Genomic DNA, 22,004 nt, shown 5'->3' on the forward strand with positions numbered 1-22,004 from the left:
CATACCCCAAGAAGACTTGAGGCTGTAATCGCTGCCAAAGGTGCTTCACCAAAGTACTGAGTAATGGGTCTGAATACTTATGTAAATGTGATGTCAGTTTATTTCTAATACATTTGTCACAGGAAGGGTATAGCTGGCTCTAGCGTGTGTGTGTCCTCAGATCAGAGGCAACATCTTTAAGAGGGCATAATATGGGCATCTTTTGGTCTGCGATGGTGATCACACTGAATTCATCATCTACTAGTGACACACATTAAAACAAGTTTACAAGCCATTTTTTGACACAGGATCATCAAAGTTCCCTGTAACATAACTACTTTGTGTGTGTTTTGTATGTCATGACTAAACAAATTGTGATTTCACCATTTAACATTTGCTAAAGAACAACTTCAGTAGGCTACTGCAGCCTCACTCTACCTGTGATATCAAAGTTATTTTTTGATAAAGCTCGAAAATGAAATAAATTATTTGGAAAAACTTTTTTTTTGTGGAAGACTGAATAAGTGCTTCAAAAGGTTTGCTTGGAATGATTTGTACTGTAGCTGTGATCTCTATCTGTGAATGAATTACAGAAGATACCTTTGTCCATTAACTCTTCTGTGTACTGTACTGGAACTGAGATTCATGATTTAAGGGCTGGTCAGTAAGCTAAAGATAACCCAAATAATTCCTCCACATTGCTGACGTTAGCTGTCGTTGCCATCGCCATAGCAACGTGAGCAAGCTAGTTCCATTTTATTAGCAGGGATTCCTAGCGCATGGAATATTTAGCATTGTCTATTCCTTTATTATTTAGTGAAACTCACCTTTCACTTGTTGTGCTTCCTCTTTTGGATCCATCTCTAGCCTTCCATGTCTGAACCAAATTCCACAGAGTCCCTGGAGGAGAGAGCAGTCAAAGTGACGGAGGAGACAGCCGTCACAGAGGAGATGGAGGAGGAGAGAGCAGTCAAAGTGGAGGAGGAGAGAGCAGTTAAAGAGGAGGTGGAGGAGGAGAGAGCAGTCAAAGTGGAGGAGGAGAGAGCAGTCAAAGTGGAGGAGAGAGCCGTGGAGATGGAGGAGGAGAGAGCAGTCAAAGTGGAGGAGGAGACAGCAGTCAAAGTGGAGGCGGAGGAGGAGAGAGCAGTCAAAGTGGAGGTGGAGGAGGAGAGAGCAGTTAAAGTGGAGGAGGAGAGAGCAGTCACAGAGGAGATGGAGGAGGAGAGAGCAGTCACAGAGGAGATGGAGGAGGAGAGAGCAGTCACAGAGGAGATGGAGGAGGAGAGAGCAGTTAAAGAGGAGGTGGAGGAGGAGAGAGCAGTCAAAGTGGAGGAGGAGAGAGCAGTCAAAGTGGAGGAGGAGAGAGCAGTCAAAGTGGAGGAGGAGAGAGCAGTCAAAGTGGAGGAGGAGAGAGCCGTCACAGAGGAGATGGAGGAGGAGAGAGCAGTCAAAGTGGAGGAGGAGACAGCAGTCAAAGTGGAGGCGGAGGAGGAGAGAGCAGTCAAAGTGGAGGTGGAGGAGGAGAGAGCAGTTAAAGTGGAGGTGGAGGTGGAGGAGGAGAGAGCAGTGGAGGTGGAGGAGGAGAGAGCAGTCAAAGTGGAGGAGGAGGAGGAGGAGAGAGTCATCACAGAGGAGGAGAGAGCAGTCAAGAGGAGATGGAGGAGGAGAGAGCAGTCAAGGTGGAGGAGGAGAGAGCCGTCACAGAGGAGATGGAGGAGGAGAGAGCAGCCAAAGTGGAGGTGGAGGAGGAGAGAGCAGTCAATGAAGAAGAGGAGAACAGGGAAGTGTCTGTTCCAGACCAAGAGGAGGAAGTAGATAGTATCACTGACCCAGGTAAGTTCAGGTGTGGAGTACGGAGAGGTTGGTGCCTTGGCAGCCACAGGGGATTCCAGAACTATTGTATTGCTTCTGCTTGTATCAAACGTCTTTTAAATCCCATTTCAATGTTACCTTTCTAATTCTATCCCCATATCTGTTCATGTTCCCACAGGAGAGATCTCCAACCCAGGTTCAGACAGTGAGCCCAGTTCCACAGCATCAGGAAACCATAAACAACACAGACGGAGGAACTCAAGACAGAAACATCACCACTGCATGGACTGCTTCACTAGTTTCTATGATCCAGAGGAGTTGAGAAGGCACACGTGTAGGCCAAGACCCTGCACAGACTGCAGAGACTGTTTTATTTGTCCAACTCACCCCAAATCTCCCCATCAGATTCACAAAAGAAAGAAGCCTTACCCGTGTGGTCAATGTGCGGAGAGATTTCAGACCCCAAGCACTTTGAAGAGGCACCAGCTCATTCACACAGGAAAGAAGTCGTACCACGGCTTTCAGTGTAGGAAGAGGTTCCATCGTGTAGACACCGTAAAGGCTCACCAGAGAATACACACAGGGGAGAAGCCTTTCCACTGCTCCTTGTGTGGGAAGACTTTTGGTTGGTCAATACATTTGAAGAGACACCAGAAAATACATACAGAGGAGAAGCATTTCCACTGCTCCCAATGTGGGAAGAGTTTTAATCAGTTATCAAATTTAACGAAACACCAACAAACTCACACAAGAGAGAAACCTTTTCACTGCTCCCAGTGTGGGAAGAATTTCAGTCTGTCATCATATCTGAAGAGGCACCAAATAACTCACACAGAAGAGAAACCATTCAGCTGTGATCATTGTGGGAAGAGTTTTAAATTGGAAGGAAGCCTTAAGAGTCATCAGAGAATACACTCAGGAGAGAAGCCCCACCACTGCTCCCAATGTGGTAAGAGCTTCGGTCAGGCAGGAGACTTAAAGAGACATCAGAGAATACATAGTGGAGAGAAGCCATACCACTGCTCTCAATGTGGAAAAAGCTTCAGTCGGTTAAATGTCCTAAAGCAACATCAGAGAGGACACACAGGGGAGAATCCTTTCCACTGCTCCCAATGTGGGAAGACCTTCAGCGAGAAAGGAAATCTAAAGCAACACCAGAGAATACACACGGGAGAGAAGCCGTACAGCTGTGATCAGTGCGGGAATTGTTTTAAATGGAAAGAAATGCTGAAAGAACATCAAGAAGTAATTCACAGTGCAGTGCCCAACACTGACCTTATAATGGAGCTGCCAAGACTGACTGTTTTTGTAATTATTCTGTTAAACGTACAGTGGGGAGAACAAGTATTTGATGCACTATTTTGCAGGTTTTCATATCTAACTAATATTGACTGACTGTTTTTGTAATTATTCTGTTAAACCTTTGGGATTTTTTTCTTCTTCCTCCAAACATGGCAAGTGGAGTTTAGACCAAAAAACTATCATTTTGTCACAGACCACATGACCTTCTCCCATTCCTCCTCTGGATCATCCAGACATTGGCAAACTTCAGACGGGCCTGGACATGCGCTGGCTTGAGCAGGGGGACCTGCGTGCGCTGCAGGATTTTAATCCATGACGGCATAGTATGTTACTAATGGTTTTCTTTGAGACTGTGTTCCCAGCTCTCTTCAGGTCATTGACCAGGTCCTGCCGTGTAGTTCTGGGCTGATCCCTCACCTTTCTCATGATCATTGATGCCCCACGAGGTGGAATCTTGCATGGAGCCCCAGACCGAGGGTGATTGACCGTCATCTTGAACTTCTTCCATTTTCTAATAATTGCGCCAACAGTTGGACCAAGCTGCTTGCCTATTGTCCTGTAGCCCCCATGGTTTTTTTTTACATGTACAGTGGGAGAACAAGTATTTGATGCACTGAGAACTAAAACAAAAGAAAATCAGAAAATCACTGTGTGATTTTTAAGTAATTAATTTGCATTTTATTGCAAGTATTTGATGCACTGCCGATTTTGCAGGTTTTCCTACTTACAAAGATGGACATCCTGCGTGCGCTGCAGGATTTTAATCCATGACGGCATAGTATGTTACTTGGTTTTCTTTGATAGCTCTCTTCAGGTCATTGACCAGGTCCTGCCGTGTAGTTCTGGGCTGATCCCTCACCTTTCTCATGAAAACCGAGGGTGATTGACCGTCATCTTGAACTTCTTCCATTTTCTAATAATTGCGCCAACAGTTGTTGCCTTCTCACCAAGCTGCTTGCCTATTGTCCTGTAGCCCATCCCAGCCTTGTGCAGGTCTACAATTTTATCCCTAATGTCCTTACACAACTCTCTGGTCTTGGCCATTGTGGAGAGGTTGGAGTCTGTTTGATTGAGTGTGTGGACAGGTGTCTTTTATACAGGTCACGAGTTCAAACAATTGCAGTTAATACAGGTAATGAGTGGAGAACAGGAGGGCTTCTTAAAGAAAAACTAACAGGTCTGTAAGAGCCGGAATTCCTACTGGTTGGTAGGTGATCAAGTACTTATGTCATGCAACAAAATGCAAATTCTCACACTGATTTTCTGGATTTTTGTTTTAGATTTTCTCACAGTTGAAGTGTACCAATGATAAAAATTACAGACCTCTACTGCTTTGAAAGTTAAAATCAGTGTGTCAAATACTTGTTCTCCACACTGTGTGTTTTACCTTTTAGCACTTGGTTAACAGAGGGGGAGGGGGAGGGGGATTGAACTCCGGTCTCCGGTGGGGAAAAGAGTACATGTGACTGTCTGGGTGTGTTAACACTTGACCCCAGGCTCTGCATAATTATCCTGCAAGACCTGAAGTCCATTTGTAATATTCTCATATGAAAATGTACTAAAGAGTATGAATTATGACATCACGTTTTAATTCAAGTGTATTTTCTTCCAGAAATGCATTTAGTTTCTATCTGCATAAATGACAACTCCTCTGAACAAAATGGATATTATGGATTTGGGGCGACAGGGTAGCCTAGTGGTCAGAGGCAGGGTAGCCTAGTGGTCAGAGGCAGGGTAGCCTAGTGGTCAGAGGCAGGGTAGCCTAGTGGTTAGAGCGTTGGACTAGTAACCGGAAGGTTGCAAGTTCAAACCCCCGAGCTGACAAGGTACAAATCTGTCGTTCTGCCCCTGAACAGGCAGTTAACCCACCGTTCCTAGGCCAGTTAACCCACTGTTAAATAAAGGCTAAAAAAATATATATATATCTCAAGTCAATCGCTCTCCTCTTGTGGAATGTTTGATTTGCATATTGATGTTATTGCACCAGTGTTGGGAAACACAGTAACACGGGGTTTTACAGTAATAGTATTACGCTAGTCCATAACGAGGTAATATGATGAGTTATACTTTGTATCTGAGTCATATGTAGATGTAGTCAAGCCCCTAAACCTAGATTCCGAGTAGAGTCCCTCGTGTTCTAGTGTGAGTCCTTTATACTCGAGTCACGAGTCCCTTGGTAGTGTTAAAAATTTAAAAGCTTGTTTTCATTAGCGTTGTACATTTGTAAGGCTAAATATATGTTAACATTTGCTGCTGTAGCTAGTATGTTGAATTATGTTGACTTCTGACAACTGTCACCACTGGTTGAGTCACGAGTCGTGAAAATCGTGACTTGAGTCTGAGTCAAGTCTGAGTCGTGGACTCGAGTACTACATTTGATTTGTGCAAATTGATGTCAATTCACTCGTGTCTGGGTTTAACACATTAGTAACATAACATTTTACAGTAGTACTATCACTAACATTTTACATTAGTAATATTACTGTAACATAACATTTTACAGTAGTACTATCACTAACATTTTACAGTAGTACTATTACTGTAACAAAAGTTTTTACAGTAATACTATTAATTTTGTCAGTAACAAGGTGCTGCAATGAATTATAATTTGTATTTGAGCAATAATGTAATAAGGTCATTGTAACAGTCCCACTGAGCCCAAACCAGATGGGATGGCGTATCGCTGCAGGATGCTGTGGCAGCCATGCTGGTTAAGTGTGCCTTGAATTCTAAATAAATCACTGACAGTGTCACCAGTGAAGCACCATCACACCTCCTCCTCCATGCTTCATGGTGGGAACAACACATGGAGAGATCATCCTTTCACCTACTCTGAGTCTTACAAAGAAACGGCGGTTGGAACCAAAAATCTCAACTTTGGCCTCATCAGACTGAAAGCCAGATGTCCACCGGTCTAATGTCCATTACTTCATGGCCCAAGCAAGTCTCTTCTTCTTATTGGTGTCCTTTAGTAGTGGTTTCTTTGCAGCAATTCGACCATGAAGGCCTGATTGACGCAGTCACCTCTGAACAGTTGATGTTGAGATGTGTCTGTTACTTGAACTCTGTGAAGCATTTATTTGGGTTGCAATCTGAGGTGCAGTTAACTCTAATAAACGTGTCCTCTGCAGCAGAGGTAACTCTGGGTCTTTGTTTCCTGTGGCGGTCCTCGTGAGAGACAGTTAACTGTAATGAACTTATCCTCTGCAGCAGAGGTAACTCTGGGTCTTCCTTTCCTGTGGCGGTCCTCATGAGGGGGCAGTTTCATCATAGCTCTTGATGGTTTTTGCTTCACTCGTTCATGTGACAGGCCATAGCATCATGCTGCGCTGTTGACAATATGACTAAGCGCCACAAATTGCTGTTCAATTTCAGCAAGGTGCGCTTCCCTCACCTGCTTCACTTGGTCACGTGACGGGACATAGCTCGGTGCAACCAAGGCCAGAATAATCGAATCCCCTCATTGGCATGACCCTTCACAACAAGGTGATTCAGCTGAAGCCTCCGTGTTAGTGCTGGGATGGAACAAGAGCCTGCAACCCATGTGGATGGGCTGTCCAGAACAGGAGTTGCATGCCCCCTTATTAGCTGTGAGATGTCATTAAGTAGTTGCGTAAACTGTCATTAGAAAACTGTTATTGTACATATTTGAAGTATTTTAGCAGGGCCTTGGGAGGATCAGATAGTAACTCCTGATCCAATACATGTTAAGGGTGCTTTAAATGACTGTCTGTGCTCACAAAATAGTTTTATCACCACAGACAGGAGTTTGGCTGAGACACCCCACAGCCAGTTCAAATCTAAATCTGGGAGTGAAATGTCACATGCTGTGGCATGGATCCACAAAACAACCAGTCTTGGCTCGGTCAATTCAGATCTTATTTCCCAGATCACATATCTTGCTGTAAATCTATTATGGTGTCAGCAATGTGAGGACCTCATGGTTAGAGTTTAGACTAATAAGGTGAAAATAATGTGCTGGCCTGTATCGGATGCAGGTAGCCTAGTGGTTAGAGTGTAGGGACGGCAGGTAGCCTAGCGGTTAGAGTGTAGGGACGGCAGGTAGCCTAGTGGTTAGAGTGTAGGGACGGCGGTAGCCTAGTGGTTAGAGTGTAGGGACGGCAGGTAGCCTAGCGGTTAGAGTGTAGGGTTAGAGTGTAGGGACGGCAGGTAGCCTAGTAGCCTAGTGGTTAGAGTGTAGGGACGGCAGGTAGCCTAGTGGTTAGAGTGTAGGGACGGCAGGTAGCCTAGTGGTTAGAGTGTAGCGGTTAGAGGTAGGGACGGCAGGTAGCCTAGTGGTTAGGTTAGAGTGTAGGGACGGCAGGTAGGCCTAGCGGTTAGAGTGTAGGGACGGCAGGTAGCCTAGCGGTTAGAGTGTAGGGAGTAGCCTAGCGGTTAGGGTAGGGACGGGTAGCCTAGGGTTAGAGTGTAGGGACGGCAGGTAGCCTAGCGGTTAGAGTGTAGGGACGGTTAGGGACGGTAGCGGTTAGAGTGTAGGGAGTGTAGGGACGGCAGGTAGCCTAGCGGTTAGAGTGTAGGGACGGCAGGGTAGCCTAGTGGTTAGAGTGTAGGGACGGCAGGTAGCCTAGTGGTTAGAGGTAGCCTAGTGGTTAGAGTGTAGGGACGGCCGGTAGCCTAGTGGTTAGAGTGTAGGGACGGCCGGTAGCCTAGCGGTTAGAGTGTAGGGACGGCCGGTAGCCTAGCGGTTAGAGTGTAGGGACGGCCGGTAGCCTAGCGGTTAGAGTGTAGGGACGGCAGGTAGCCTAGTGGTTAGAGTGTAGGGACAGTAACTGAAAGGTTGCTGGATCGAATCCCCAGAGCTGACAAGGTATAAATCTGTGGTTCTGCCCCTGAACAAGGCAGTTAACCCACTGTTCCTAGGCCGTCATTGAAAATAAGAATTGGTTCTTAAACTGACTTGCCTCGTTAAATAAAGGTATCAAGGTGTCAGCAATGTGAGGACCTCGTGGTCGACTAATAAGGTCAACATAATGTGCTGGCCTGTATCAGATCTCTGTGGTCCACAGTAAAGGTATGAGGTCTTCACCTTTCAGCATGCAGTGTGAAGTCAATGGAGGGATAAATGTAATATGAATCTAATACATTTACAAGGAGAAACACTTGGATCAAATGGGGAGCTGTTGTGTTTTTCAGATCTTTAGACTAACAAGTCTAGGTATTACTTCCTGTCAGTGACCTTCTCCTAACATGGCTGTGATCCTAAACTGGATGTCAGAAATACATACAGCCTGAAGTCGTTTAGGATTACTGTATGACCCTCTGTCATAGAGATGGTATCAAACCTGCTGAGCTGTTCATGAAACTAACATTTGATCCCAATACAGTCGATGGCAGAGTTACAGGAAGTGTACCTAAGCAACAGATAATTTCCAAGCCCAATATGGCCATGTTCAGAAACAGGTGTGTCAGAAATCGCTGAACTCCCCTTCAGCTGCAGCTGTTGGAACACAAGCGTCTCTGGGGGAGCAGGGGACTCTTTGCCAAGGCTTCTGGAACAGAAAGGACAAGTGACAGTCTAATCCACTAGATGACCCCACCAACAATCACTGTTTAGAAGTTAAACCCTTCACATCCAGTCGCACAATTGGAAGACTGATTTAAATCATGGGGGAAATGGGAAGTGTTCTTGTCTGCCGGTGAAGGTGTTGAACAGAAGGTGTTGAGTTGAATAGAGAATAGGAGTTGAACAGAATAGGAGGAGTTGAACAGAAGGAGTTGAACAGAAGGTGTTGAACAGAAGGTGTTGAACAGAAGGTGTTGAACAGAAGGTGTTGAATAGAAGGAGTTGAATAGAAGGTTGTCCAGTTTAACTGCAGCTTTGGTAATAGTCTTGACCTCCAGGGTTGTGTTCATTAGGCACAGTGTAGCAAAACATTAAGAAGCTGGTGGCCACCGGGCTTCCTGAGTTGGTATCGATAAATGTTAAATTAATTAACTGTCACAACTAAGCCAATGTGACAACAATTAGGATCAACTTGAATTTGCAAATCAATCTGAATGAAGGTCAACACACTCCGTGCCTCTTGTCACGTTACATAGAACCTCATAACAGGGCCGAACCTCATAACAGGGCCGTTACATAGAACCTCATAACAGGGCCGTTACATAGAACCTCATAACAGGGCCGTTACATAGAACCTCATAACAGGGCCGTTACATAGAACCTCATAACAGGGCCATTACAGAGAACCTCATAACAGGGCCGTTACAGAGAACCTCATAACAGGGCCGTTACAGAGAACCTCATAACAGGGCCGTTACAGAGAACCTCATAACAGGGCCGTTACATAGAACCTCATAACAGGGCCGTTAAATGTCACAAATTATCCAACTTTAATATGGTTTTCCTCAATTATGCTTGAACATTGTCAAATATGTCAAAAACGCTTCCTCCAAAGGACCCTTCTAATGTTTAAATGTAAATCATTATTTTTATTTTTGAATCTGTATTTTGTTGATCAAGCTTGGTGAGGAATCACCCCAATAGCTTTCTAATAGCTCCACTAATGTGGCAAACAGTCTATGATTCTCTAGCTAACCTTCCTTCTTCCAGTAGTTAATGTTTCCTCCTTCAGAACCTGTTCATAATCCACTTCTCTCTTCCTACTTACTTGTTGAACACTAAGTCTGTTTAAATTCACAACATTGAAGTGACATCAGTGTGGAACCAATGTGTCTGATCAACTTGCCCTCACACTCCAAGGCCCTGGGGCAGGACCTTTCTCTTTAGGTCACATAGGATCATGACTCCAGAGTCTCTTAATGGTTGCATTGCATCAATGAATGGTTAAGTGCCACGTCATATTGCAATACCATATGATGTAGTTAACTGGTCTGTTAATGAACATCAATCCAGGCATTGTGAGATCTGGCATGCGTCTTCAATGTAGTCAGCATGGAGGGTGGCCATTGTGTTTCAGAACCACAGATTTCACAAAACCTGCAACTAAAGTAATCTGACAGAGTAGGTAAATGCTCACTGCTCCATGACTGCCTTCTGACACCATGTGTCTAGTCTGTGTTGACTGACTGTTGGGCCTTCATTCCAACCTCTCCCGCCACTGTGGATTCTATTTATAGCCTTCTCATAAAACTGTGAAGCCTATGTGTTTGGTAGACCTATGCTGACAAAGATATCTGGCATCTAACTCATTGCAATTTGAACCCTCTGGTAAATGTGGATAAGTGTAACATTACCGAATACATGAAATGCTTTTTTCCTAAACGGGTATGGACTTGCTACTGCTTGTCTAATAATATATTATTGAATTATTGCAAGCACCACGACCCAACAACCAAGCCACCCTCCGTGAGAAAGTATTGGTGTTGCCACTGCGTCTCACGCTCTCTACTCCTTTCAATACACTAATGGTAACGCATTACGTTTTTTTTGTTGCTCTAGTCTCTTCAGGAATCACCCTAATAGCTTCTCTAATACAATAATGTGGCACACAGACTGACTTTCTAGATAGCCTTCCTTTCTCCAGTAGTTAATGTTTCCTCCTTCAGAACCTGTTCATAATCCACTTCCCTCTTCCTACTTACTTGATGAACACGACATCTGAAACTATGAAAATCACAACATTGAAATAACCAACGGAAACAAAAACAACAAGGTTTCTTGCCGCTTCGCTTCTTGAACCCCTAATGACATCAGAGTGGGATGAATGTGTCTGATCAACTTGCCCTCGCACTCCCTGGGGGGAAAACCTTTATAGAGGATTAGGATTCCAGAGTATCTTATTGGTTGCAATGCGTCAACCAATGGTTGCATGCCACGTCAAATTGCTATATCATATGATGTGGTTAGCTGATATGCAGACCCAGGCGTTTCTGAGATCTGGCATGCTTCTCCAATGTAGTCAGCATGAAGGGTGGCCATTGTGTTTCAGAACCTCAGATTTCACAAAACCTGCAACTAAAGTAATCTGACAGAGTAGGTAACTGCTCACTGCTCCATGACTGCCTTCTGACACCATGTATCTAGTCGGTGTTGGCTGACTGTTGGACCTTCATTCCAACCTCTCCCGCCACTGTGGATTCTATTTATAGCCTTCTCATAAAACTGTGAAGCCTCGGCTCTGTATGAAGCCTCCGCTCTGCTGACAAAGTGATCTAGCCTCTAACTCAATGCAATTTGAACCCTCTGGTAAATCTGGATAAGTATAACATTACCGAATACATTAAGATACTTTTTTCCCTAAACGGGTCTCGACTTGTTATTGCTTGTTGAGCAGATGGGGATTTGTGAAACTTACTCCTCAGGACTTGACCCCCATTATTTTTTTATTTCATTTTACCTTTATTTAATTAGGCAAGTCAGTTAAGAACAAATTCTTATTTTCAATGACGGCCGAGGAACAATGGGTTAACTGCCTGTTTAAGGGGCAGAACGACAGATTTGTACCTTGTCAGCTCGGGAGTTTGAACTTGCAACCTTCCGGTTACTAGTCCAACGCTCTAACCACTAGGCTACCCTGCCTCTAACCACTAGGCCACCCTGCCTCTAACCACTAGGCCACCCTGCCTCTAACCACTAGGCCACCCTGCCTCTAACCACTAGGCCACCCTGCCTCTAACCACTAGGCCACCCTGCCTCTAACCACTAGGCCACCCTGCCTCTAACCACTAGGCCACCCTGCCTCTAACCACTAGGCCACCCTGCCTCTAACCACTAGGCCACCCTGCCTCTAACCACTAGGCCACCCTGCCTCTAACCACTAGGCCACCCTGCCTCTAACCACTAGGCCACCCTGCCTCTAACCACTAGGCCACCCTGCCTCTAACCACTAGGCCACCCTGCCTCTAACCACTAGGCCACCCTTCCTCTAACCACTAGGCCACCCTTCCTCTAACCACTAGGCCACCCTTCCTCTAACCACTAGGCCACCCTGCCTCTAACCACTAGGCCACCCTGCCTCTAACCACTAGGCCACCCTGCCTCTAACCACTAGGCTACCCTGCCTCTAACCACTAGGCCACCCTGCCTCTAACCACTAGGCCACCCTTCCTCTAACCACTAGGCCACCCTGCCTCTAACCACTAGGCTACCCTGCCTCTAACCACTAGGCCACCCTGCCTCTAACCACTAGGCCACCCTGCCTCTAACCACTAGGCCACCCTGCCTCTAACCACTAGGCCACCCTGCCTCTAACCACTAGGCCACCCTGCCTCTAACCACTAGGCCACCCTGCCTCTAACCACTAGGCCACCCTTCCTCTAACCACTAGGCCACCCTGCCTCTAACCACTAGGCCACCCTTCCTCTAACCACTAGGCCACCCTGCCTCTAACCACTAGGCCACCCTGCCTCTAACCACTAGGCCACCCTGCCTCTAACCACTAGCCACCCTCCTAACCACTAGGCCACCCTGCCTCTAACCACTAGGCCACCCTGCCGCCCCTTATAAACCCGTGGTTTGAATTGAAGAGGGCAGTCCATCAGTGCAGACATCCCAGATTTACCACCATATTTGACAGCAGGTCTGTTGTTTTCTGCTTAAGCATCCTTATTTCCAAGCCAAACACACCACTGGTGTCGTGGGCAAAGAGCTCTCATTTCATGTCTACTGAAACCCTCTAAACTGGAGCAACCATTTCAGTAAAGGGTGTAATAAGTCTAAATACTAATAGATTGGATTAGTGTAGAAAAATGCTATTTATCTTTGTGTAGCATAAGATTAATTAATTAATCAACCAATGTTGAGTTAAGGTTGGTGGAATCTTATTCAAAATTATTCACAACTTTTATGGCTGTCAAAGGTGTTTTCAACCAAGTTAACTTTGGGGGCCTAAGGCCACCCTGCACCTGAGTGGCCTGCGGTCTAAGGCACTGTACCCCAGTGCTAGAGCGTCACTACAGACCCGGATCGATCTCAGGCTGTGTCCACCCTGCCTCTAACCACTAGGCCACCCTGACTTGGCCCCCTGTAACCAGTTTAGAACAATGGTTCCCTCCTTGTCCCATAGTGCACTGACTTGGGTAGCCAGTTTAGAACAATTCCTCTAACCACTAGGCCACCCCTCTAGGCTTGTCCTTTAGAACAACTCCACCCTGTGTCCTCCTTGTCCCATCGCACTGACTTGGCCAGCCAGCCTCTAACCACTAGGCCACCCTGACTTGGGTAGCCAGTTTAGAACAATGCCTCCTTGTCCTTGTCCCATCGTGCACTGACTTGGGTAGCCAGTTTAGAACAATGCCTCCTTGTCCCATTGTGACCCATTTAGAACAATAGGCCACCTTGTCCTCTAACCACTTGGGTAGCCAATGCAACCACTGACAATCCCTTGTCCCACTCGGACTTGGGTAGTCCATCAGTAGCAATCCCTCCTTGTCCCATAGTGCAGTTTAGAACAATGCCTCCTGACTGTAACCAGTTGTCCCATCGTGCACTGACTTGGGTAGCCAGTTTAGAACAATGCCTCCTTGTCCTTGTCCCACCCTGAGCTCTAACACTGACTTGGGTAGCCAGTTTAGAACAATCCCTCCTTGTCCCATAACCACTGACTTGGCCACCCTGACTTGGGTAGCAGTTTAGAACAATGCCTCCTTGTCCTTGTCCCATCGTGCACTGACTTGGGTAGCCAGTTTAGAACAATCCCTCCTTGTCCCATCGTGCACTGACTTGGGTAGCCAGTTTAGAACAATGCCTCCTTGTAACTTGTCCCACTGACTTGGGTAGCCAGTTTAGAACAATGCCTCCTTGTCCCATAGCGCACTGACTTGGGTAGCCAGTTTAGAACAATGCCTCCTTGTCCTTGTCCCATAAACCCGTGGTTTGAATTGAAGAGACTTGGTGTAGACTCCAGTTTAGAACAATCCCTCCTTGTCCTTGACAGCAGCACTGACTTGGGTTTCTGCTTAGAACATCCTCCTTGTCCCATAGCGCACTGACTTGGGTAGCCAGTTTAGAACAATCCCTCCTTGTCCCATCGTGCACTGACTTGGGTAGCCAGTTTAGAACAATCCCTCCTTGTCCCATCGTGCACTTTGGGTAGCCAGTTTAGAACAATCCCTCCTTGTCCCATCGCGCACTGACTTGGGTAGCCAGTTTAGAACAATGCCTCCTTGTCCCATCGTGCACTGACTTGGGTAGTCAGTTTAGAACAATGCCTCCTTGTCCTTGTCCCAATCCTCCTTGTCCCATCGCACTGACTTGGGTAGTCAGTTTAGAACAATGCCTCCTGTCCTTGTCCCACTTGACTTGGGTAGCCAGTTTAGAACAATCCCTCCTTGTCCTTGTCCCATGGCTGCACTGACTTGGGTAGCCAGTTTAGAACAATCCTCCTTGTCCCATCGTCTGACTTGGGTAGTGCTTTAGAACAATCCCTCCTTGTCCCCCATCGGCACTGACTTGGGTAGCCAGTTTAGAACAATGCCTCCTTGTCCCATCCATCGCACTGACTTGGGTAGCCAGTTTAGAACAATGCCTCCTCCTTGTCCCATCGCGCCCATTTAGAACACTGTCCCATCGCTTGGGTAGCCAGTTTAGAACAATCCCTCCTTGTCCCATCGCGCACTGACTTGGGTAGCCAGTTTAGAACAATCCTCCTTGTCCTTGTCCCATAGCGCACTGACTTGGGTAGCCAGTTTAGAACAATCCCTCCTTGTCCTTGTCCCATCGCGCACTGACTTGGGTAGCCAGTTTAGAACAATCCCTCCTTGTCCTTGTCCCATCGTGCACTGACTTGGGTAGCCAGTTTAGAACAATCCCTCCTTGTCCTTGTCCCATCGTGCACTGACTTGGGTAGCCAGTTTAGAACAATGCCTCCTTGTCCTTGTCCCATCGTGCACTGACTTGGGTAGCCAGTTTAGAACAATCCCTCCTTGTCCTTGTCCCATCGTGCACTGACTTGGGTAGCCAGTTTAGAACAATCCCTCCTTGTCCTTGTCCCATCGTGACTTGGGTAGCCAGTTTAGAACAATTCCTTGTCCCATCGTAGGGTAGCCAGTTTAGAACAATCCCTCCTTGTCCTTGTCCCATCGTGCACTGACTTGGGTAGCCAGTTTAGAACAATCCTCCTTGTCCCATCGCGCACTGACTTGGGTAGCCAGTTTAGAACAATCCCTCCTTGTCCTTGTCCCATCGCGCACTGACTTGGGTAGCCAGTTTAGAACAATGCCTCCTTGTCCCATCGCGCACTGACTTGGGTAGCCAGTTTAGAACAATCCCTCCTTGTCCTTGTCCCATCGTGCACTGACTTGGGTAGCCAGTTTAGAACAATGCCTCCTTGTCCTTGTCCCATCGTGCACTGACTTGGGTAGCCAGTTTAGAACAATCCTCCTTGTCCTTGTCCCATCGTGCACTGACTTGGGTAGCCAGTTTAGAACAATGCCTCCTTGTCCTTGTCCCATCGTGCACTGACTTGGGTAGCCAGTTTAGAACAATGCCTCCTTGTCCTTGTCCCATCGTGCACTTTGTCCAGTTTAGAACAATGCCTCCTTGTCCTTGTCCCATCGCGACTTGGGTAGCCAGTTTAGAACAATCCCTCCTTGTCCTTGTCCCATCGCGCACTGACTTGGGTAGTCAGTTTAGAACAATGCCTCCTTGTCCTTGTCCCAGTTTAGAACAATCCCTCCTTGTCCCATCTGACTTGGGTAGCCAGTTTAGAACAATGCCTCCCTTGTCCCATCGTGCACTGACTTGGGTAGCCAGTTTAGAACAATCCTCCTTGTCCCATCGTGCACTGACTTGGGTAGCCAGTTTAGAACAATCCCTCCTTGTCCTTGTCCCATCGTGCACTGACTTGGGTAGTCAGTTTAGAACAATGCCTCCTTGTCCCATCGCGCACTGACTTGGGTAGTCAGTTTAGAACAATGCCTCCTTGTCCCATCGCGCACTGACTTGGGTAGCCAGTTTAGAACAATGCCTCCTTGTCCCATAGCGCACTGACTTGGGTAGCCAGTTTAGAACAATGCCTCCTTGTCCCATTTAGAACAATGCCTCCTTGTCACTGACTTGGGTAGCCAGTTTAGAACAATCCCTCCTTGTCCTTGTCCCATCGTGCACTGACTTGAGTAGCCAGTTTAGAACAATGCCTCCTTGTCCCATCGCGCACTGACTTGGGTAGCCAGTTTAGAACAATCCTTCCTTGTCCTTGTCCCATTGTGCACTGACTTGGGTAGCCAGTTTAGAACAATGCCTCCTTGTCCCATCGCGCACTGACTTGGGTAGCCAGTTTAGAACAATGCCTCCTTGTCCTTGTCCCATCGTGCACTGACTTGGGTAGTCAGTTTAGAACAATGCCTCCTTGTCCTTGTCCCATAGCGCACTGACTTGGGTAGCCAGTTTAGAACAATCCCTCCTTGTCCCATCGTGCACTGACTTGGGTAGCCAGTTTAGAACAATGCCTCCTTGTCCCATCGCGCACTGACTTGGGTAGCCAGTTTAGAACAATGCCTCCTTGTCTCCTCATCCTGGCATCTGGGAAACTGAGCCGGTGTCGTGTTTTATTACAGGCGCCTCTCAGCGCTGGATAAAGTGTTCCCGGGTGGACGTCTGTGCCAGACCAACCCGTGTGGATGGCCTTTGTATCCCATTCAGATCTTGGTTCTGAGGCAGATGGTCTCCAATACAACTCAAAAGATGATCTGGTCCCAGATGACTGAGAGACTAAAGAGCAAGATGAACGTTTGGCTTTTAGCTCTCAAATTTAAGCATTGAATTCCATTAGTGCCTCAAAATATTTATTTGACAAGTCTTTTGATGACATGATCCAGTACAGGGAAACTCAGTACATGTGTGAGAATTGTCTTAGCGTGGTGGAAAATGTTGATTCTAAAGGTGTACTGGAGGAGCTGTGGCAATCGGAAACACTGAAAGGTCATTTAAATGTATATATAAATTTGCCATTAGAAGAGCACATTCCGAATTTGCTGCAGGAACCTGAGATTACAAACAATTTAAAGCATTGATTTGATGGAGTTCAAAAGAAAACCCAGCTCCGTTCATCTTTGCCTTGATCCTGACTAGTCTCCCAGTCCCTAACATAATGCTTCACCGTAGGGATGGTGCCAGGTTTCCTCCAGACGTCACACCTTGATCCTGACTGGTCTCCCAGTCCCTAACATAATGTTTCACCGTAGGGATGGTGCCAGGTTTCCTCCAGATGTCACACCTTGATCCTGACTAGTCTCCCAGTCCCTAACATAATGCTTCACCGTAGGGATGGTGCCAGGTTTCCTCCAGACGTGATGCTTTGCATTCAGGCCAAAAGAGTTTAATCTTGGTTTCATCAGACCCGAGAATCTTGTTTCTCATGGTCTAAGAGTCTTTAGGTGCCTTTTGGCAAACTCCAAGCGGGCTGTCATGTTCATTTTACTAAGGAGTGGCTTCCGTCTGGCCACTCTACAATAAAGGCCTGATTGGTGGAGTGCTGCAGAGATAGTTGTCCTTCTGGAAGGCTCTCCTATCTCCACAGAGGAACTCTGTCAGAGTGACCATCGGGTTCTCGGTCACCTCCCTGGCTTGGTTTTTGCTCTGACATGCACTGTCAACTGTGGGACCTTATATAGACATGTGTGTGCCTTTCCAAATCATGTCAAATCAATTGAATTTAAAACAGATGGACTCCAATCAAGTTGTTGAAACATCTCAAGGATGATCAATGGGAACAGGATGCACCTGAGCTCAATTTCGAGTCTCATAGCGAAGAGTCTGAATACTTATGTAAAACATTTTTTTTTTATATACATTTGCAAAAATAAAATAAAACCTATTTTTTGCTTTGTCATTATGGGGTATTGTGTGTAGATTGCTGAGGGATTACATATTTTTTTAATAAGGCTTTAATTTAACAAAAATGTTGAGAAAGTCAAGGGGTCTGATTACTTACAAGGCACTGTATATGATGGGAAAATGTATAAGGAACTGTCACCTCTAAAGCCCCTGATAATCTATCCCTTCAGTTCATTTGTGACGGAGTTCAAGTGTTTTAATCCTCTTCATTCAGCATTTGGCCGCTCCTCTAATGAGCTTCCTGTACATCTGAGAAACTAACGTCCTTGTCTGCGGTTTATGTTTTGAGCTCCAAAAGCCACACATGAACACGCACTTGAAACCCTCCGTAGATTAATGTATTACTTTGCAAGATCAAGGTGTCAAAATGGAGAGAAAAAAACCTCAAGTTGATTTTGTGACGTGCAAAGTCTTTCCTTTTAATTTTAATCAGTGGCTCTGTTGACAGACCTCTTCTTCAAAACGTTAAACAGTTTAATGGGTAATTTTAAACAGTTTAATCAGTAATTTAAACAGTTTAATGGGCAATTTAAACAGTTTAATGGGGAATTTAAACAGTTTAATGGGGAATTTAAACAGTTTAATGGGTCATTTGAACAGTTTAATGGGTCATTTAAACAGTTGAATGGGTCATTTAAACAGTTTAATGGGTCATTTGAACAGTTTAATGGGTCATTTGAACAGTTTAATGGGACATTTAAACAGTTGAATGGGTCATTTAAACAGTTGAATGGGGAATTTAAACAGTTGAATGGGTAATTTGAACAGTTTAATGGGTAATTTCAACAGTTTAATGGGTAATTTAAACAGTTTAATGGGTAATTTGAACAGTTTAATTGGTAAATTGGCTGCTCTTTTTTTGTCTCCAAAAAGGTTCTATAGTAGCAAAGGGAAGAGGTTGTATAGTAGCAAAGGGAAGAGGGTTCTATCGTAGCAAAGGGAAGAGGGTTCTATAGTAGCAAAGGGAAGAGGGTTCTATCGTAGCAAAGGGAAGAGGGTTCTATAGTAGCAAAGGGAAGAGGGTTCTTGAGCAAAGGGAAGATGGTTCTGTACAAAGGGAAGATGGTTCTCCAAAGGGAAGAGGGTTCTATAGTAGCAAAGGGAAGAGGGTTCTATCGTAGCAAAGGGAAGATGGTTCTATCGTAGCAAAGGGAAGAGGGTTCTATAGTAGCAAAGGGAAGAGGTTGTATAGTAGCAAAGGTAAGAGGTTGTATAGTAGCAAAGGGAAGAGGGTTCTATAGTAGCAAAGGGAAGAGGGTTCTATAGTAGCAAAGGGAAGAGGGTTCTGTAGTAGCAAAGGGAAGAGGGTTCTATAGTAGCAAAGGGAAGAGGGTTCTATAGTAGCAAAGGGAAGAGGGTTCTATAGTAGCAAAGGGAAGAGGGTTCTATAGTAGCAAAGGGAAGAGGGTTCTATAGTAGCAAAGGGAAGAGGGTTCTGTAGTAGCAAAGGGAAGAGGGTTCTGTAGTAGCAAAGGGAAGAGGGTTCTATAGTAGCAAAGGGAAGAGGGTTCTATAGTAGCAAAGGGAAGAGGTTGTATAGTAGCAAAGGTAAGAGGTTGTATAGTAGCAAAGGGAAGAGGGTTCTATAGTAGCAAAGGGAAGAGGGTTCTATAGTAGCAAAGGGAAGAGGGTTCTGTAGTAGCAAAGGGAAGAGGGTTCTATAGTAGCAAAGGGAAGAGGGTTCTATAGTAGCAAAGGGAAGAGGGTTCTATAGTAGCAAAGGGAAGAGGGTTCTATAGTAGCAAAGGGAAGATGGTTCTATAGTAGCAAAGGGAAGAGGGTTCAGAATATCGTAGCAAAGGGAAGATGGTTCTATCTCCAAAGGGAAGAGGGTTCTATAGTAGCAAATAAAGAGGGTTCATAGTAGCAAAGGGAAGAGGTTTCTATAGTAGCAAAGGGAAGAGGGTTCTATAGTAGCAAAGGGAAGAGGGTTCTATAGTAGCAAAGGGAAGAGGGTTCTATAGTAGCAAAGGGAAGAGGGTTCTGTAGTAGCAAAGGGAAGAGGGTTCTGTAGTAGCAAAGGGAAGAGGGTTCTATAGTAGCAAAGGGAAGAGGGTTCTATAGTACAGAATAACAGAATAAGAAGTGTTTGGGGTCAGTATAACAGAATAAGAAGTGTTTGGGGTCAGTATAGCAGAATAAGAAGTGTTTGGGGTCAGTATAGCAGAATAAGAAGTGTTTGGGGTCAGTATAACAGAATAACAGAATGAGAAGTGTTTGGGGTCAGTATAACAGAATAAGAAGTGTTTGGGGTCAGTATAACAGAATAAGAAGTGTTTGGGGTCAGTATAACAGAATAAGAAGTGTTTGGGGTCAGTATAGCAGAATAAGAAGTGTTTGGGGTCAGTATAACAGAATAAGAAGTGTTTGGGGTCAGTATAGCAGAATAAGAAGTGTTTGGGGTCAGTATAACAGAATAAGAAGTGTTTGGGGTCAGTATAACAGAATAAGAAGTGTTTGGGGTCAGTATAACAGAATAAGAAGTGTTTGGGGTCAGTATAACAGAATAAGAAGTGTTTGGGGTCAGAATAACAGAATAAGAAGTGTTTGGGGTCAGTATAACAGAATAAGAAGTGTTTGGGGTCAGAATAACAGAATAAGAAGTGTTTGGGGTCAGTATAACAGAATAAGAAGTGTTTGGGGTCAGTATAACAGAATAAGTAGTGTTTGGGGTCAGTATAGCAGAATGAGAAGTGTTTGGGGTCAGTATAACAGAATAACAGAATAAGAAGTGTTTGGGGTCAGTATAACAGAATAAGAAGTGTTTGGGGTCAGTATAACAGAATAAGAAGTGTTTGGGGTCAGAATAACAGAATAAGAAGTGTTTGGGGTCAGTATAACAGAATAAGAAGTGTTTGGGGTCAGTATAACAGAATAAGAAGTGTTTGGGGTCAGTATAACAGAATAAGAAGTGTTTGGGGTCAGTATAACAGAATAAGAAGTGTTTGGGGTCAGTATAACAAAATAACAGAATGTGTCTATAATTTGTTCCTTCACTTTAGAAATTTGGATGATAAGAACATTTTTATATTGAATTTTAAGGCAGTAGAAAAGGGCTGTGTAGCTGTTTACTGGGCAACTGTCCAATGTTAAGTCCATTCTTAAAACAGATGGTCACCTGTGTAGCTTATACTGGGCATCTCAAGGATGATTCTGTCCATTCTCTCTACCTGGTCACCTGTGTAGCTGTATACTGGGCACTTTACTGTTCAGTCCATTCTCTCTACCTGGTCACCTGTGTAGCTGTATACTGGGCACTTTACTGTTCAGTCCATTCTCTCTACCTGGTCACCTGTGTAGCTGTATACTGGGCACTTTACTGTTCAGTCCATTCTCTCTTGGTCACCTGTGTATGTATGCTGGGCACTTTACTGTTCAGTCCATTCTCTCTACCTGGTCACCTGTGTAGCTGTATACTGGGCACTTTACTGTTCAGTCCATTCTCTCTACCTGGTCACCTGTGTAGCTGTTTACTGGGCACGTTACTGTTCAGTCCATTCTCTCTACCTGGTCACCTGTGTAGCTGTTTACTGGGCACGTTACTGTTCAGTCCATTCTCTCTACCTGGTCACCTGTGTTGCTGTATACGGGGCACGTTACTGTTCAGTCCATTCTCTCTACCTGGTCACCTTGAGCCACCTTTTATGTTGTTTTCCTACTATGTTTCCCTCTTGTTTCTCTTCCAGACCACCACATCCTTCCACAACCTAACCTTCCTACCGGCCTTTCAACCTCCAACTCCTAAACCTTAATCAACATCCGTTCCAAACACTCCCCTATGAATTCTGTGTTCCTGTTCCACTGTGTATTAAATACCCTAAAACTGGATTCCTTCTTTAATCTCCGTCCCCTCATTGCATTCTGACTGATGTGCCATGTTGGCAGCAGCAATCCTTGACCAGTCAGTTCTATAGAAAACATCCTAATACAATCCTTCCTTAGGCCTGAGGCAAAGCCAACTAACACACAGGTCATATATCTTGCAAGATCTTTGCACATTAAAAGAACTTGAACGTCATAAACTCTTAGTCTGCATGGTGCTGAAATTCTCTCCACCCACAAACACGCAAGTAAATATCTTGTCTATTAACAGTGGCATCGGTGCCAGAATTAGGCTGCGTTGGCAGATATATCAAACAATAAACCTTGGCTG

The 22,004-nt window shown here is 45.3% G+C and overlaps 1 protein-coding gene across 1 annotated transcript; it reads left to right on the forward strand.

Annotated features, from left to right (window-relative positions):
- Nucleotides 1-1,053: 1,053 nt before the first annotated feature.
- LOC135525986 (zinc finger protein 883-like) lies at nt 1,054-21,603 on the forward strand. The gene is made up of 4 exons (XM_064953982.1): nt 1,054-1,491; nt 1,659-1,812; nt 1,970-3,099; nt 21,538-21,603. The coding sequence occupies exons 1-4, from the start codon at nt 1,054-1,056 to the stop codon at nt 21,601-21,603; spliced, it is 1,788 nt and encodes a 595-aa protein (XP_064810054.1).
- The last annotated feature ends 401 nt before the right edge of the window (nt 21,604-22,004 follow it).

Source organism: Oncorhynchus masou, chromosome 5 (genome assembly GCF_036934945.1).
Source record: "Oncorhynchus masou masou isolate Uvic2021 chromosome 5, UVic_Omas_1.1, whole genome shotgun sequence".
Lineage (NCBI taxonomy): Eukaryota > Metazoa > Chordata > Actinopteri > Salmoniformes > Salmonidae > Oncorhynchus > Oncorhynchus masou.

Bases quoted from the DNA above. Each gene is read 5' to 3' on its own strand.
- LOC135525986 (XM_064953982.1), top strand. From the start codon at position 1,054: ATGGAGGAGGAGAGAGCAGTCAAAGTGGAGGAGGAGACAGCAGTCAAA. The intron at 1,813-1,969 runs GTAAGTTCAGGT...ATGTTCCCACAG, and splicing joins AGATAGTATCACTGACCCAG to GAGAGATCTCCAACCCAGGT. The intron at 3,100-21,537 runs GTAATTATTCTG...TTTCTCTTCCAG, and splicing joins TGCCAAGACTGACTGTTTTT to ACCACCACATCCTTCCACAA.